The sequence below is a fragment of the Staurois parvus genome, unplaced genomic scaffold, assembly GCF_062004578.1.
Source record: "Staurois parvus isolate SC_StPar_1 unplaced genomic scaffold, SC_StPar_1.0 ptg000799l, whole genome shotgun sequence".
Taxonomy (NCBI): Eukaryota; Metazoa; Chordata; class Amphibia; order Anura; family Ranidae; genus Staurois; species Staurois parvus.
Window position 1 is genome coordinate 68329 of NW_028318595.1, and position 16672 is coordinate 85000.

General features: G+C 42.1%; 1 protein-coding gene across 2 annotated transcripts in view; it reads right to left on the reverse strand.

The window, feature by feature from the left end:
- Positions 1-236: 236 nt before the first annotated feature.
- Positions 237-16672, reverse strand: part of LOC149444211 (putative peptidyl-tRNA hydrolase 2) — a 27650-nt gene continuing 11214 nt past the window's right edge. For both annotated transcript variants that reach the window (XM_089654782.1, XM_089654783.1), the window contains exons 5-7: positions 16073-16170; positions 12783-12897; positions 237-5973 (exon numbers count right to left, since the gene is read on the reverse strand). In XM_089654782.1, coding sequence (XP_089510908.1) covers positions 5884-5973; positions 12783-12897; positions 16073-16170 — 303 coding nt within the window. In that variant the 3' untranslated portion in view covers positions 237-5883. The remainder of the gene's footprint in view (positions 5974-12782; positions 12898-16072; positions 16171-16672) is intronic.

Sequence of the window (16672 nt, forward strand, 5' to 3'; positions counted from 1 at the left end):
TCCTTCAAATCCTTCTATGTAATCCCACACAGACTCCATGATGTGATCAGGGCTCTGTGGGGGCCAAACCAGGCAGTTTCTGAAGCCCAGAAAGACCAGGTTTAGATCCCACGAGCAAAAGACACATGAAGATACATGGGACATGCTCTGTACAACAGTCATAATCAGAACATGAGAGGGCAGCAGCTTTAGAAATACTTCAATGTCAGGGAAAATAAACAGAACCAACACTCAACAAGATGGGACATCATTTTATTGACAACACAACACTGAACATAGAAACTACCCAGTCACAAGAAGCACTGTCAATATTTCAGTGAATTTGTTCTCATTAGTAGAATCAAAACATTACTGCCAATTCATTTTTCAAACACACAGAATGACTTGCCCGCATGCGCTGTCACATGAAAGCCTGTGGCACCTTATCCAGTTGTGGAAATCAGTTTTTGGTAACTGCCCACATCCCTTCCTGGCCGCTCAGCTAACTGGTCTTGCTGTGGCCCCCTCATGATGCCATGCCTTTAATAAAAATTATAAGTTGATCTTTTACAAAAGAATAATAAATGCACATCTTTCTGCGAGTAAAAAAAAAAAAAGTGCATTTATTTCTAACTGCAGTCTGTAAGGCATTGAACCCACGATCAACAGACCGTGGGGGCCATGCCTGGATTCTGCAGACAGACACTCACTGAATGGCAGGAAGAGTCAATGGAGTACAAGAACGCTCACCAATGCCCTCCCAGTTCATTGAGAACTACAAGCCATCGGTCGCAGAGGCCGACAGTACATGTAGTTCATTCATTCAAGAACTCGAGGGAGGGAGGATGAGGAGGCAGGTGACCTTAGCCTTTAATAAAAGGACAGACACTTTCATCAGCCAGTGGGCAGCACCCTCTCACCTTGAAGCCACATAGGCCCTGCAAAGGTAACCCTCCCATATTGCAGGACAGATGAAAGAAGAATCAGACCCGCCTTGTCATAAGTGTTTAAGGTTTCTTATTTAGGGAATAATAAAGGAAATAATGCGATGATTTCCAAAAACTTTTTTTTGTTACATGATTTTTACCTGTAGCATTTCTTTCATGTTTTACATTGTGCTGTGGAAGTTTAATAGCTAATTTCACCTTTATGACCACGCATCATTTTAGACCCATATTTAGGGTATAACATGTAACACGGTCCTATCCCGCAGTCCCCATCCTCAAACCACTTCTCCCTTCAGCATCTTGTATTTTTTTGGTGCTCGGTGCAAATTTGTGAATGGCAGACTACAAGTCCCATGTTCCACTGCAGCAGAAGGGACTGTAGATCTCAATGGAGCACAAATGCTGTGACATCCCCCCACTTTTAGTCCACTGTTTACTTCCTCCAGCTCCAAAGAAAGGGCCCCTACCACTGTACTTGGACAGCACTGATCACAGTTGTAATTCTTTACAGGTCCCAGTGCAAACAAATAAATGCACATTACTTATTTTTGCAATATGGGTGCATTCATATCTTTAAGAAAAATTGGGGTATACAAAAAATGAATTTTCTATGATATGACTGGTCAAGTATTGATTTAGCCAAAAGAAGTAAAATGACAAAGTAAAATGACGAATGGACAATTCCTAATAATCTCAGGACGCAAAAGAGAGACAACAGCAGAAACAAAACTAAAGCAAACACTTCTCTGGTAAGGAGAGAATACAAGCAACAACTAGATATTGTGTGTTCTAAAAAGGTTCTGCCTGCTTCAAGTGCATCTGCCATAAAAGATATATGGATAAAGTGGAATTCCACCCAAAACCTAACGCACGCCAAACCTACTCCTAGCCCCATTCTAAGCCTAATCTATCTAACCCTCTTAGATTGTAAGCTCCCAGGATCAGGGCCCTCCTATCCCTCTTGTATTGAACTGTATTGTCTCCCGTTCTATTGTAAAGCGCTCAGCAAACTGTTGGCGCTATATAAATCCCGTATAATAATAATAATAACCGTTTGAAGAAAAGATCACTAAACTTGCCTATTCTGAAGCTGTTCTGGTCCGACCTCCAGTGGTGGCTACTGTGCGCACAGAGAAAGCTGACAACGGCCGGGAAATGAACGAAAATTACATCACCCATAGATTTACTATGGGGCATTCGTTGTCAGCTGCCTCTACTCTACACAGCTCGGCCTGGGAGCAGAGCGGAGCGGCTTCAGAATAGGTAAGTATAGCGATCTCTGCTTTACAGGGTTAGATTAGGCTCAGAATGGGGTGGGAGTAGGTTTACAGTTAGTTACGTTTCAGGTGGAGTTCCACTTTAATACAGAAAACAAAAAGCAGTGTGTAAACAGACCTTACATAGGAGAGAATCCAATTACATTAGCAAATAGCAGCTTGTCATCTGGACTAGTCTGGTAATGTTGAAGATGTGTCTCCACTCAACCAACTGAAGAGGAAACTTCTGTGATGAAATGTCTTCATATTACTGAAGAAGTCCTATGGAATGTCACCAAAACCACTAGAGATACAAGGACCTGGATGGAGGAAAATCTTCATGCACAAATGTGGTTTTCTTTGAAGGGCAGTAAATAAATTACAATTTCTATTTATATAAATGGTTTTTTGATATTCTTGACACAATGCAGCAATACAACCAACTGCTACTCTTTACAAGTGTATCTAAAGCCAAAAACATTTTTTTTTTGGTAATGAAGAGAGTAGGAAAGGAGAAGGACCCTTGTCAGATTTATATTGCTGTCGGGGTCCCTGTTAGGAAGATTTACTCTGTCCTGGAGACCACCAGGACAGAAAGTGAGAGAAAATCCAAAAGTGTAGTTTCCATCAACTCCAATGGGGACGCTTATTCCAGTGACAACTAAGAGAAGATTTCCCCTAATTTGGAGAGATTTCCTGTTGTGTCTACAGGGCAGGAAGTGAGGGGAAATCTACCTGATGGGACAGATTTAAAAACACACGACAGTTGCTTTCATCTGTAAAATGTCGATGGTTTAGTCCTGGTCGATGTCATCCTATTGCTACCACCGCTTCTTGACCTAGGCCAGGTGTGGGCAACTGTGGCCCTCTAGCTGTTGTAGAACTACAAGTCCCACGATGCATTGCAAAACGGGCAGTTACAAGCATGACTCCCAAAGGCAGAGGCATGATAGGACGTGTAGTTCACCAACAGCTGGAAGGCCACAGTTGCCCACCCCTGACCTAGGCCTTGGTATTTTGTATATTTGACCCTGTGGCCTGACTGTAAAGCAGCCTTTTTCAACAGGAGCGCTGGGACACCCTGGCTTTCTCAGAAGTTCTGTTGCAAAATGCCTAAAAACTGTTCCAAACTATCCAAAAATAAGTTCACCTTTGTAAACATGTTATATGTTCCACCCGTCACATGTTCCCACTGCTGCAGGCTCTCTCCGATCTGCCTATAGTGACAGCGAGATAAAAATTTTTCTCCCTGAACTCGCTGTCACAATTTAAAAAAAAAGAAAAAAAGCGCCATTCATTCAGAGTTTTGTGAATGGGAAAACCACAACTACCATCAACCTTTGCAGCTGATGGCTTGTAGTTTTCAATGAACTACCACAGCGCTGGTGAGGTAGTTCATTGATGGTTCCAGTCAGTGAGTAATTGCCTGCCAGCACAAGGTTCGAGCAGACAGCTTACACCGACAGTCTACAGAAGCCTTGCATTGCACACACAATCTGCTGATTGCTGGTGCAATGCTTTACCTAATAAAAAAGAATAAATAAATGCATATACCTGCAAAAAGATCATCATTTATTTATCTATTTTTGTAAAGGTGAACTTATCCTTTAAACCTTCCTTTTTCTTTGCTACGCAAAGCCACAGGTTTTTATTGTGCAGCAGTACAACCACTGTGAGGGCTAGACACCTGTGTCCTAACAATCAATGATGTAATCAGTCAATAATGAGAACATTGGGGGCCTGCACAGTGTCCCTATTTACCCCCTGCCCTGCTCCTCTCCATCAGCACTGGGGTCAATTTAGCTGTATGAGGGAGAAAAACTAGGGGGAAGAGAAATGTTAGATTACTAGTCAGTAGCAGTGTGCAAAGCATATTTGTGTGGTAAGCAATCCCTTCTAATGTTGAGTGTCCTAGGTGTGTGGATGCTGCCGCATTATATAAAACTAGGAGTTTAGTTTTTACATTTGGGTTGCTTTAAGATTTAGCATCATTTTAAAGGGGGCCTTCACTGAAACATTGTTAAGAAACAATGCTGTAAAGTTTAGATACATCGATAATTGTCTACTTGCTGGGATAGGTTTGTTTTCTTACTCACTGTAAGTAAAGATTCTTGCGTGTGATGGTGTGAGTGTGCTGGTGTGTGATGGTGTGAGTGTGATAGCGCAAGTGTTTTGGTGTGTGCTGGTGTGTGAGTGCGATGGTGTGTGAGTGCGATGGTGTGTGAGTGCGATGGTGTGTGAGTGCGATGGTGTGTGAGTGCGATGGTGTGAGAGTGCGATGGTGTGAGAGTGCGATGGTGTGAGAGTGCGATGGTGTGAGAGTGCGATGGTGTGAGAGTGCGATGGTGTGAGAGTGCGATGGTGTGAGAGTGCGATGGTGTGAGAGTGCGATGGTGTGAGAGTGCGATGGCGCGAGTGCGATGGCGCGAGTGCGATGGCGCGAGTGCGATGGCGTGTGAGTGCGATGGCGTGTGAGTGCGATGGCGTGTGAGTGCGATGGCGTGTGAGTGCGATGGCGTGTGAGTGCGATGGCGTGTGAGTGCGATGGCGTGTGAGTGCGATGGCGTGTGAGTGCGATGGCGTGTGAGTGCGATGGCGTGTGAGTGCGATGGCGTGTGAGTGCGATGGCGTGTGAGTGCGATGGTGTGAGAGTGTTGGTGTGAGTGCGATGGTGTGTGTGAGTGCGATGGTGTGAGTGCGATGGTGTGAGTGCGATGGTGTGAGTGCGATGGTGTGAGTGCGATGGTGTGAGTGCGATGGTGTGAGTGCGATGGTGTGAGTGCGATGGTGTGAGTGCGATGGAATGCCCGTGTGCTGGAGTGCCCGTGGGCTGGAGTGCCCGTGTGTTTATCCATTCCTTACTCTATATGAAATGGAAAATGGTTTTAGCTTTAGATATATATTAATTCTGTTTTAGCCTAAAGTTGGCTGGTAATGGAAAACTATGTAAAAAAAAAAAATACTGTGAGCACACAACACATTCATGCAGTTTTGGGAACTTTTACATGAACATTTGTGAACATTATTAGCATAGTTCTTACATGAAGCTCTTAGTATTCTAATTTACTGGTCTTTATAGGTTAGAGTCCACTTTAAGACTGCTTTGTTTTAAAAATATAAAACCATATAATTTCTAATGTTTATTAACGTACCGAAAATGAAATCGGTCTAATTACCCCTGACCAGTTATAAATGTAAACCAAAAAACAAAGTTGGGGGAATGATTTGCAGTCTTCCATTCTAATGGCAAACCATATTCCTGATCCAGACAGTGGTACTGCAAAAATTCAGTCAGATCAGCAAACTGCAATTCACCTGGGTATCAAAACTGCTGATCTGTGAAAAAAAAACAAAAAACCAGTAGAACGGATATTTTGATTGGATCCTATTCTATGGGGTCAATATAAACAACTCTATTTTTAGATGCTTTGATGAATGAGGCTCATTGTTCCAATACATACTAACACTGACCGCTGCGCTCTTCCACTAGTTCTTATTGGCAGGTTCATGTATCTACTCCCATCGCTGTTACATTTCCATTGTGCGAGAGGTGGTGTAGGTAAAACATGGCCTGCTGGAACAAGACTGGTTCTGATGCCATCTCCCGCTTCTTTGCGCTAAGAAGGAAGTTTCGGAGAACATCGTGATGGCCTTCCCTCTATTGCCAGCACATGGATTTCTCCTGCTTATGTTGCTAGCCTTCAGTTCAGTAATTTCAATTTTCCAGTTACTTTATTCACGTTCTCTTCTTCGCCTATGATGCCGAGGATGGTGTGTGAACCTGCTGCAATCTGAAAGGAAACCAGAAAAAGTGTCAGTGGGAGACCATCACCTCCATATCTTAAATAAGGAATGCGCTAAAACCACAAACTATTCCTAATTTAGTGTAGAAACATTAGTGCAAAAGATATATATATATCTATTCTCAATTAATACCAAAAAATATCAAAATTATGTGCAAAACTATTTTTTAGTGCATAAGTAATTTAATGAAGACGTCATTCATGACGAAACTAGTAGGGCTTGGCTTGCTGGATGCTGACGTCTGTGGAGAGGATTGAGTCACGAGCGCTGTAGTGAGTGTGCGGGGAACAGGAGACTGTTATACCATTTGCTGTTTTATGCTGTTATACTGGTGTCGGTGAAGACACCCTTTTTGTGAGTGTAAATCTTTATTAAATTGTTGGATACTTTTATAAAAAAAACTGGCTGCACCATGATTTTCTCTTTCATTCCCAAACATGACCTCGGTGGAGAGATATAAAAAGAGAGAGTGATATAATGCTCCTGGAACCGTTATATTGAGTGGTGGATACCTACCTTATGGATGATTGTGTAGCTATTGATCATCACACCTGAGAAGTTGATTCATTGCATCTGCTCCCAGAGCAAAAAGCGTTTTTTGCTGATCTAGAGATTGATCAGCATGGAGCTCTGGTGAGTTACCCAACTTTACTTTGGTGGTGGATTTTGGCACAATTTCTTTGAGAGCACCTGAATTTGAAAAGGATTTGTTTGGACATTTGAAGAAATTCAAAATTGGACAATTTTTATATTCACTGATTTAATTATTTAAATTATTTATGCATTAAAAAATAGTTTTGCACATAATTTTGATATTTTTTGATATTAATTGAGAATAGATATATATATATCTTTTGCACTAATGTTTCTACACTAAATTCCTTTATTTAAGTTATAGCACTAAGAAATTTATTTGGTTTCTTTGAGGTGGAATTGCTGCTTTAAAGTATTAAGGGTGTGGCGCTTTTATTACACTTGTGATCACCTCCATATGTTTGTAAAGGAAAACTCAGGACAGGATAAAAATTCTACTTCTCAAAATACATAAAATATATTTATGTGAACGGTTTCTGGTCAGAAGATTTGTAAATATGTCTGACCAAATTCAGCAAACCCACACCTAACAGACTACTACAGAATCTATTAAAGAATGTAAACAAATATATTATTGAAATAATCTAGAAAAGAAAATCAACAATGAACTCTTTACGACAAACTTCTGTTATCCCCCTATATTAAAGCATAAACACGCTATAGTACACACATGTACATCCTACGGGGTATCTACTTCCAATCCTGCTTTTACAGTTATGTAAACCACCTATATTGCACAGGAAGAACATATCAAAAGGTTCACAGGCAGGGGTGTATTCACCACAAGGCAAACAAGGCATTTGCCTAGGGCAGCATTTTTCAGGGGGGCAGCACTGCCCCCTGGAAGAAGGGACACTTGTGGCATGGGGATCAGGTGGGATCCAAGAGAGGCTGCTTGATAATGTATGCAGAGGCTGACTCTCGTTCCCAGGGATGTCTGGAGCTGTAAAGGTGTGTGTATTTTTCTCTCTTGCCAGGGGGGGAATGTGTGTTAGTGGAAAACTCTCGGGGGGAGAACAGGGGTTGTTGGTCAATGTCAGGCTTCCTCCGTGGGGAAGGGGGCTCCAATTTTTGGAGCAGCAAGGAGAAGCTATCACTTGAGTCTGTCCCATTCCAGTATCCAGAGGCGGGAGTGCCTGTAACATAGGCTGCAACACCTATCCATCCTTTAAAGGGGAGCTCTGGCTGAGCTTATTGCCATACAACCCAGGAGCTTCTTCTGTGCTGCATACTACCCAGAGGGAGGTTATCCTTACGCCCGGGCATATCTCGCTTCCTTAAAGTGGACCTCTGAGGGTTTATTTATATGCGCATTTCCAATGCGCATCTGGTGAGTGCGCATTTTTACTATACCTCCAAGCACTAAACCATTGCTGCGGTTGGAATCATAAGCACGAATGTCACCATATGAACTTGTATTTATTATTGTATTTGATGTTACTTATCCACATAAGTTTATCCATTTTAACCTCGGATACAGATGTATATTTGATCATTTTATCCAAGCTTTTATATCGTGTTTGGTCAGAAATATAGATTATTTTTAGCGCTGCACTCTTGATTTCTATTATATAGAGTTAGCAAAAACCGCAAATGCTAATAAACGCGATTTGCCGCGTTAACAAGCGTTTTGCATTTGAAACGCTGATAAAATCGACAACTGAATGCAAGTCTTCTGCATTCAAAAAAAACAACTATAAACTCAAATGTCTGTAAATGACAATGTGTACATGGACACATAGGGAAACATTAGGGAGAGTTCAGGGGCTGCTGAAAAAAACGTTGAACAGCTCCTAGATGTGAGTTTATCAGCTGAAAACCCTGAAAGGAATTTACTAAATCTGGAGCAGGAGGGGTAGAAGACAAGTGTCAGCTAAGCGTAGCAGTTGAAATACCTAGTATAGAAAAAAAGAAATGCACTCCAATAAGGAGTAAATAGCAAGCATGCAGTACTACAATCAGGGGCGGACTCACCATTCGAGCACTCGGGCACCGACCGAGGGCCTGGGGTCAGTAAGGGGCCCCATGAAATGCCCCTGGTACCTTTTTATAGGCTTTTTTGGGTGTGCTTTGAGTGTGGGCAAGGACACAGGGGCCCCATGATCCCCTATTGCCTGGGGGCCCCATGAGTTGCCAGTCCGCCCCTAAATACAATTAATCTGGGCCACGGTCCTGGTCCACCAGGTGATGAAATACTGCAGTTTAGTCGATCGGCAGCACTGGCGGCTTCCAGGCTGATTCTCGTGAATTGCTGATTCGGGCAGAAGTGCAGTCATGACTGGACGCGCTGAACATGGCGACGTGTTTGCGAAGCCATGACCTGAAGAACAGCATTCTCCGTAAACGTTTCCTCCATCATGTCCAGTCGCGATGTCACTTCTGCCCGAATCAGCGATCCATAGGAATCAGGAAGCCCTGAGAGACTCTGGTGCTGGACCGCAGTATTTCATCCTCTGGCAGAATGGGAACGTGACCCGTGTTGGCAAGAATTATTTGTAGCACTACAAAGCTTGCCATTTACTCCCTTTGTGAGTGCATTTATTATATCTGTAATAAAGATATTTGAACTGCTACACTTAGCTGGCGCTCGTCTTCTCCCCCTCCTGTTCCTTTGTTTCAGAGTTGCTTCTTGCTCCTATGAGGAAACTGCCACAGTAGTGAGATTATTCCCCAGATGGGCATTTTTGGACTATTCTTTGGCATAATAGTGGACCGTTAACTTTACCTTTGCTCCCCAATAAATTTCCCCTGGTTATTTCTGCACTATTACTATACAGGATTTATATCTCAGCGCTTTACAATATAACGGGAGGCAATACAGCAACAATACAGTTCAATACAAGAGGGTTAGGAGGGTCCTGATCCTGGGAGCTTACAATCTAAGAGGGAGGGGCTAGTGGTACAAAAGGTAGTAACTGTGGGGGATGGACTGGTAGGAGGAGGAGAAGATTCCATTATTAGCGGAGGGCAGGATAGGCTTCCCTGAAGAGATAAATCTGGAGCAGCTGTGCACAGCAACCAATCAGATTCCATCTTTCGTTTTCAAAGTTTAACTGAACAAGCTGGAGTTGGAAACATAACTAGTTACTACGTACAGCTGCTCCGGTTTTAGTAAACTCATCTGGATCCTGCCATAGCGTGGATACGTTTATTCCTGCTTTATGTTGCCAAGTATAAATTGCAGGCATAGATTTAATAAATAGCCACCACCCCTCGCCAGCATCTTCTGGGTGATGGGCCTTTGGCTATCTTGATTGGCAGGTTGGGGAATGATGCAACTTCAAGCATGGGAGTTCATTCTGTCATCGAGATGGCAGAGAATACGCACTGCACATTCTAAAGAAAATAGCCAACAGGTAGGTGTTCATTTTAATGCAAATAAGACGCATAGGAGTTGATTTACTAAAACTAAAAACTGTGCAAAAATTGGTACAACTCTGCATAGAAGCCAATCAGTTTCCATTTTTTTTTTCCATTTTTTAAATTGAACAAGCTGAAGTTAGTAGCTGATTGGCTACCATGCACAGCTGCACCACATTTTGCACTCTCCAGTTTTAGTAAATCAACCCCAGTGTATCTCTTTTACAATAAAGAGCCTGTCTGCTCACATTTTTTTCACTTACGTTCCCCATTAACCTCCCTAGTGGTCTGATTATGTCCATATTTCTGTGCTCAAAGCGGTACATTTTTTTTGTATGGAAATATGTCGTTTTTTTTATTGTAGGCTGGTAATGTTTAGGAATAACTCACTGAAATCTGGCCAAACAAGAGTCTAGTAAACATTCCGGGTATGATAAAATTTGAAACACGAAATCATAAATTATAATTTAATTAAAAATCATAAAAAATAATATAATAATAATACATTTAATTCAATAATATAATCAAACCAAAAACACTGAAATTTGAAATAGAGCGCCAAGTTCGCACATCGCTGAGCAAAGTCGCAAAATCTGATGTGTCTGATGAGGAATTTCCCCCACAAATCATTATCACTCAATTCTGCAAGTGGTTCTGATTTACTATCGCTGTTCTCTAGCCGGTCTAAAACCGCTTTTGACCTAAAGGGACGCTTTTTGGACACCATGGACGTTTCTCAGTTTCCAGGCAGAAAGAACAGTAAAAATGCAGGCAGGGCGCAGGACAAAGCACTCGGGACAAAATGTATGTGAAATGGTTTGATACAGGAATGTTTTACTATGTGAATTTAGTGAATGTCACTTTTAAAATTGAAAATTTCCCGCCAGTTCCTTCCCCGTACGTCCCGACGTTGCAGAGTACGGAACCCGGAAGACAGATGCAGGCATCGGCCGAAGAACATTGTCAGGGACACTGCAGGAGGGACATCGCGGGAGCGCAGGACAAGGTAAGTGAAGAAGAGATCCCGGAGCAGCGCTGCAGTGTATTCCCGAGTGTAGCTCGGGGTTACCGCTTGTGGTGCTGAAACCTTACCCCGAGCTACACTCCGGAATACCGCCAGGGAGGTTAAGCAACAGATAATGTAGAAGTGAAATTGTCCCATTCAGGGCAAAGTGCAGTGTCTGTGTAGAGGCTCCCCACCGATACTCACCTCTCCAGCGATCCCCCTCTGCTCCTAACTCCATTGCAAAAATATTTGGTATTTCCAGTGTTGGGGAACATGTAACCTTCTCTCATAATGCAGTGTTTGGGTCTAGCAGCCAATCACAAGGTCCAAGCACTAACCCATAATGAAAGGAGTGAGGTCACCATATTCCTTGCACTCAGACACTAGTCAAACACTGTAACTTTGTCCTGAATTGGCAAGTGAAGGATTGTATTGGAGAAAAAAAACACAACATAAATACTTAGCTACCTAATGCAGCATCGTTTCGATGTTCCAAGCTGTCCCCTGCCACCTCTAAGCTCGAGAACTGAGCAATTACGTGATCGCTGATCACCGCTCAGTTCTTGGGTCCACTCTGAGCAAAGAGTAATGACTGTCAGTCACCGCTCTCTGCTCTACCCCTCCAGTGCTCATTGGAGTGCTAGGCTGTGTAGTGGGCAGAAGCGGCTGGCTCAGGATCTCAGTGGCAAGTGACCAGAAAGGGTCTTAGACTCCAGCCAACTTTAGGAAAGAAGAATAAAACAACTGAACGCATGTTCTCCTGCAGTGGACTCCACATGTCAATATTCCCACATGAGTAAGAAAGGAATGCAAGCCTTGCTGCCCTCAATGGACCAGGGAAATCCAAAGAGAACTGTATGTAAGAAACAAAAAAAAAAAAAAAAGAAGAAGAAGAAGAAGAAGAAGAAGAAGAAGAGGGCGCACAGGCCCAGTGCCTTACCTTAAAAATGAGATTTATTTATAAATTGTAAAATACAATAGAAATAAAATCAGATTAAAATGAAAAGCATGTCGCAAGGGATGCAAAGTGGTCCAGGAACCCCTGAAGGTGGTCTGGTGGGGGACTGTGAACCTCTGGATAGCTGGTGGCTGACACCTTTTGAGGTTGTACCTCTTCCTCAGGGTTTTTGATCTGATTTTATTTCTCTTGTATTTTACAATTTATAAATAAATCTCATTCTTCCGGTAATGCGCTAGGCCTGTGCGCCCTCTTTTTTTTCCTACATCCAGTCAACTTTAGCCTGCTGTCAGCCAAGTCTGAGTCACAGGAGTGCAAAAGTAAGCGCACTCCTGTGACCCACATGAGAAGTATGACCAAATAGACTTTAGCCATACTTTTAAAGAACAAAATCAGGGAACCAACCAGGAACGATACCTTCTCTCTAAACCAATCACAGATGTAGGTGATGGAAAATCCTTACATCTCTTAAAGTACAAAATGCACATGGTATTGGTGATGTTTGCAATGTCATGTAGATAATAAGAATGACAAACATCTGAAAATGACTTATGAGGCTCATTCAATGGCTGCACAGTCTAGAACTGGACTAGGGAGTGCCTGGAATAGATACACAACTAATGTGTCAAAGAAATATAAAGAAATGTGTTAAAATGTCCAAGAAATTTCTGCAATGAGCATAAAATATGTATGTGAAACCTGGGCCAATTCTGGTGTGTGTGTGTATGGTGTGTGTGTGTATGTGTGTGTGTGTGTGTGTGTGTGTGTGTGTATGGTGTGTGCGTTTAAATTCTTAATTTATGGTTTCCAAAGTCATTCACTATTAATTATGTATATATACAGTATTCTATATTAGGTTTGCCAATGAGTTCTTGTACCTGAGTCCTGCCAGCATCCTGCACCAGGTAGGTTGGAAGATCCAAACTTATCGCCAGAGCTTGTAGCTGCATTAGGTGAGCTGCGTTTGCACCTTGGAGGACAACCTTCTTAGCCCTGTACAAAAATCAAAATGTACGATCAACAAAAAAGAAACAACTTATCGTTCTCCCTGTAAATGAAAGCTCATACTGAATGCCGTTTTCAATCCTTTACATTCATTTCCACTTTAAACCGCCAAATCTGTGCATGTCAAAAGAGTGTTAACAAAAACAAACGAAACAAAACCAAAACAAAACAAAACAAAAAAAGAAAAAACCCTCTGTACATGATTTCAATTGCCACTTAAAGCTGAACTCCATGCAGAGATATAAAAGACGAATTATCAAGCTATAAGTCCTCATGCACACTTGACATTTTTACAGCGGCTGTTTTTGGCATTTGGCTTTTTTTTCTACAGCCAGTAAACCCCCCCAGCAGGTTATCCTGTGTGTCCGTGCACATATAGACTGGAATCAACGATTTGTGACAAAAACTAGTGGGTTTCTAGAGGAGTTTTTCAACCGTAAAAACGCTCTAACGCTAAAAAAAAGTGGCAAAATGCCAAAAACTGGCGTTTGTGGACTTTTTTTGGTAAAAGAGAAAAAAAACGCTACACGTGGCAAAACGCCAATGCAAAAAACGCAAAAAAAAAAACCCCAAAAAGCTGAAGAACTCATGACTTTACACAGCTAACGTTACCAGCATTAGCAAAACATCCCGTGTGCATGAGGGCTAATTTATACATTCCTTTCTTTAATGCAGGCAATCGAGTATCTGAATTTGCCTTAGTATCATCCTTTTGCAGTCCCTGTACATCAGACAGTAAGAGAGAAGCAGCGCAAGGTGCCGATCAGTTGCACAGCAGCATGCCAACAAGGCAGATGCTGAGTAGAGTGCAGAGTGATAGAGGACCTCATCAGTCAGCTGCCGCTCCTTCACTGTTCAGTGACATGCTGGGGGAGGGACAAAACTTGTACGTTTTAATTAATTGCCAACTCCACCTTTAAAACAATGTTACACCTTAAATTTAGGGTGTAAGATCCAACATGGCGCCAAGCGGACCCCCAAGGCCCTAAACAGAATCCCCAGCGACAGTGTGCAGGGTTCTTCTGTCCTGCAGCAAATGTGTTTTTGTTTTTTTAAATCGAAGCAACTGTGCAGGGCTCTACCTACACTGCCATGTCATACATTCATTCATTCACAGGGATCTGTGAATGAATAAACTGCAAGTTGTGTCCCTCACCGGGTCAAACAGACTTGTAGTTCTAAATGGAACAAAAATGCGGTGATCATTGCATTCAGCACTTCAACTGAAAGTCTGTACCTCGGTATTGACAGAGCTGGAGAAAGTCTGCAGGAACCTGGCATTTTACCTGCAATTCAGTGATCGTGGTTGTAATGCTTTGCATGCTTGATTGCATTAACAATCATCCCACATTTTGTTTTTCTGCAAACATGGGTGCATTTATTTATGTTTTTTTTTTTCAAAAAGGTGTACTTGTCCTTTAACTGTAGCAGGAAAAAAAAAAACAAAAATCAGTCTCAACTTCGCCAGACATGGCTGTGCTGGAGAGCAGTGTAAATCTCAGGACTGGAGGGACAGAAAAATCCTTATACGGGGAAACAGCACCCCCATATGTATTTAGCTGCCTGGAGTTCACATGAAACACGGATTGTTTCATATAACCAGTTCCATTTCAAAACCTGCAGTCTATACAGAATAAGGCAATGGGCATCATTTTGAGAACAGCGACACTAAAAGACCTGGATAGGCCTGTTCTGAACAGATCTAGTATTTCCTTGGATGTATGTCTTTACATTATGGAAGTACCTCAGTTGTATCTGGGGGGGGCTGTATTTATTGTTAATCGTTCACCTGTACTTTGTGTCCTTAACCACTTCCCATCCAGCCTATGTACATATATGGCCGGAGAGGAGCAGTGCAGGGGCGGGTGGCCGTTTATAAACATCCTCCCGCTTCCCTGTTTCTGCGCACTCCCTGGGACACAGCGGAACACCGATCGCTGTACGGGACCTCTGTGTGAGGTCCCGATCATGTGATCACTGATTGGCCAATCAGTGATCACATAAATAGTAGTAAGCAAGATGTCACTTCTAACATCATTGCTTACTACGTGTGAAATCTGTAAATGATCGCAGAGGTCACATGGTACGAGGCTATTCACAACAGCCTTGTACCATGTGACAAGCTGTGACCAATCACAGCTCACACAATATTTCTCAATGGCTGCAAGAATGCAGCCAGAGAGAAGGAGAAATTAATAATTTTACAGCCTTCATGGGTGTAAAAGCAATCAGTGTAAAAAAAAAAATCATCACACCCCCACAAGTAGTACAGTATCACTATGGTGACACTGTACTGCTAGGATGACATTATCTTTAAAAAAAAAAAAAAAAAAAAAGACGACAAAAAAAACCCAAAAACAAATCGTATAAGAAAAATAAAATAAAATGTAAAACATTTTTTGAAAAATTATAATTTTTGGTTATAAACTAATCTGAGTTATTTTTTTTACTAAAAAGATAATTGAATACATTTTGGCCAAGATTTATGAAGAAAGATTTATTTGCAACCTTTTATAAGAAAAACACTTTCAAAATTTTTGGACTTTCATTTATATAGCAAAAAAAAATAAAAATCCCAGTGGTGAATAAATACCACCAAAATAAAGTTTTATCTGTCTCAAAAAAATGCTAAAAAAAACTCATATGGGTACAGTGTTGCATGACCGCGCAATTGTCATTCAAAGTGTGATAGAGGTGAAAGCTGAAAATTGGCCTGGACAGGAAGGGGGTGAAAGTGTCTGGACTTGAAGTGGTTAATAAAGAAAACAAAAAACAAACAAACGGCAGTCTATGAGGAGGCATTGCTGCAGAGCTTCATGTTGTTGCACAACACTGGAAAAATCTGCACATAGCCACAGAGAGGTAATATTCCATCACACAGCATTGGTGAAGGGAAATGCAAAGAAGTTTAAATTTTATGTTGGGTTTAGCCGTGGGGGCACATTTTGAGCCATAATGGCACCCAAAGTGGCATAGCCCCACCATTTTAGAGTGATGTCATCACTGCACCCATAAGAGGTGTTAGCTGAATAGGAATCAAGAGGTGGTATCTGGTTTAAGAATGTTAACTACAGGGCAACTATGCAAAAAGTAAAGCCCACTGATGAGGGGTAAGGATTGCTGCAGATGAAAAACAATGAACCTTTTAATTATTCAGACTTACCCAAACACATCCCATTTATCAGCCATCTCCTTGCTCTTAGAATCCTTCAAGAGAAGTTGATATAAACCAATTGCTGCATGCCCAACCTGTGCTGCAACCTGAGAGAGAGAGAGAGAGAGAGAGAGTGTCTGGATTAAACCACAGTAAGTCTCAGTTCCACAGCCAAAAGATCTGTACAGCTGACGTTTAACACGACCTATATCCCTCATCTATCAGTGTCTGTCCAGAGCCAACAATCAACTTCTCTGAAGAAAAAAAAAAAAGACAGCTGCATCTATCAGTCCCGGCGGTGGATGAAATGGAGGTGCACAGTTCCTGAACCATGTTTGAAATCCTAAACACAAGGTATCAAAACACATCTGTGCCGAGAGTCACTTTGGGTGGGGGGCCCATGGAACCCAGCTCACTTTGGAGAGGTGGGGAAACCCGTCTCAGCTCCCCATATCCCTCTTATGTGTAAGTCACCCTGTGCCTGTTAGGGGTACAGGGTGATCTGTCCTAATATTGGTGTGGGGGGTTGTTGATTGTTTAATGCCATGTGGTTGCATCCCAATGTTCTATTGTGTGTCTTGCTTGGGAGCAAACTATTATAGGATGCAT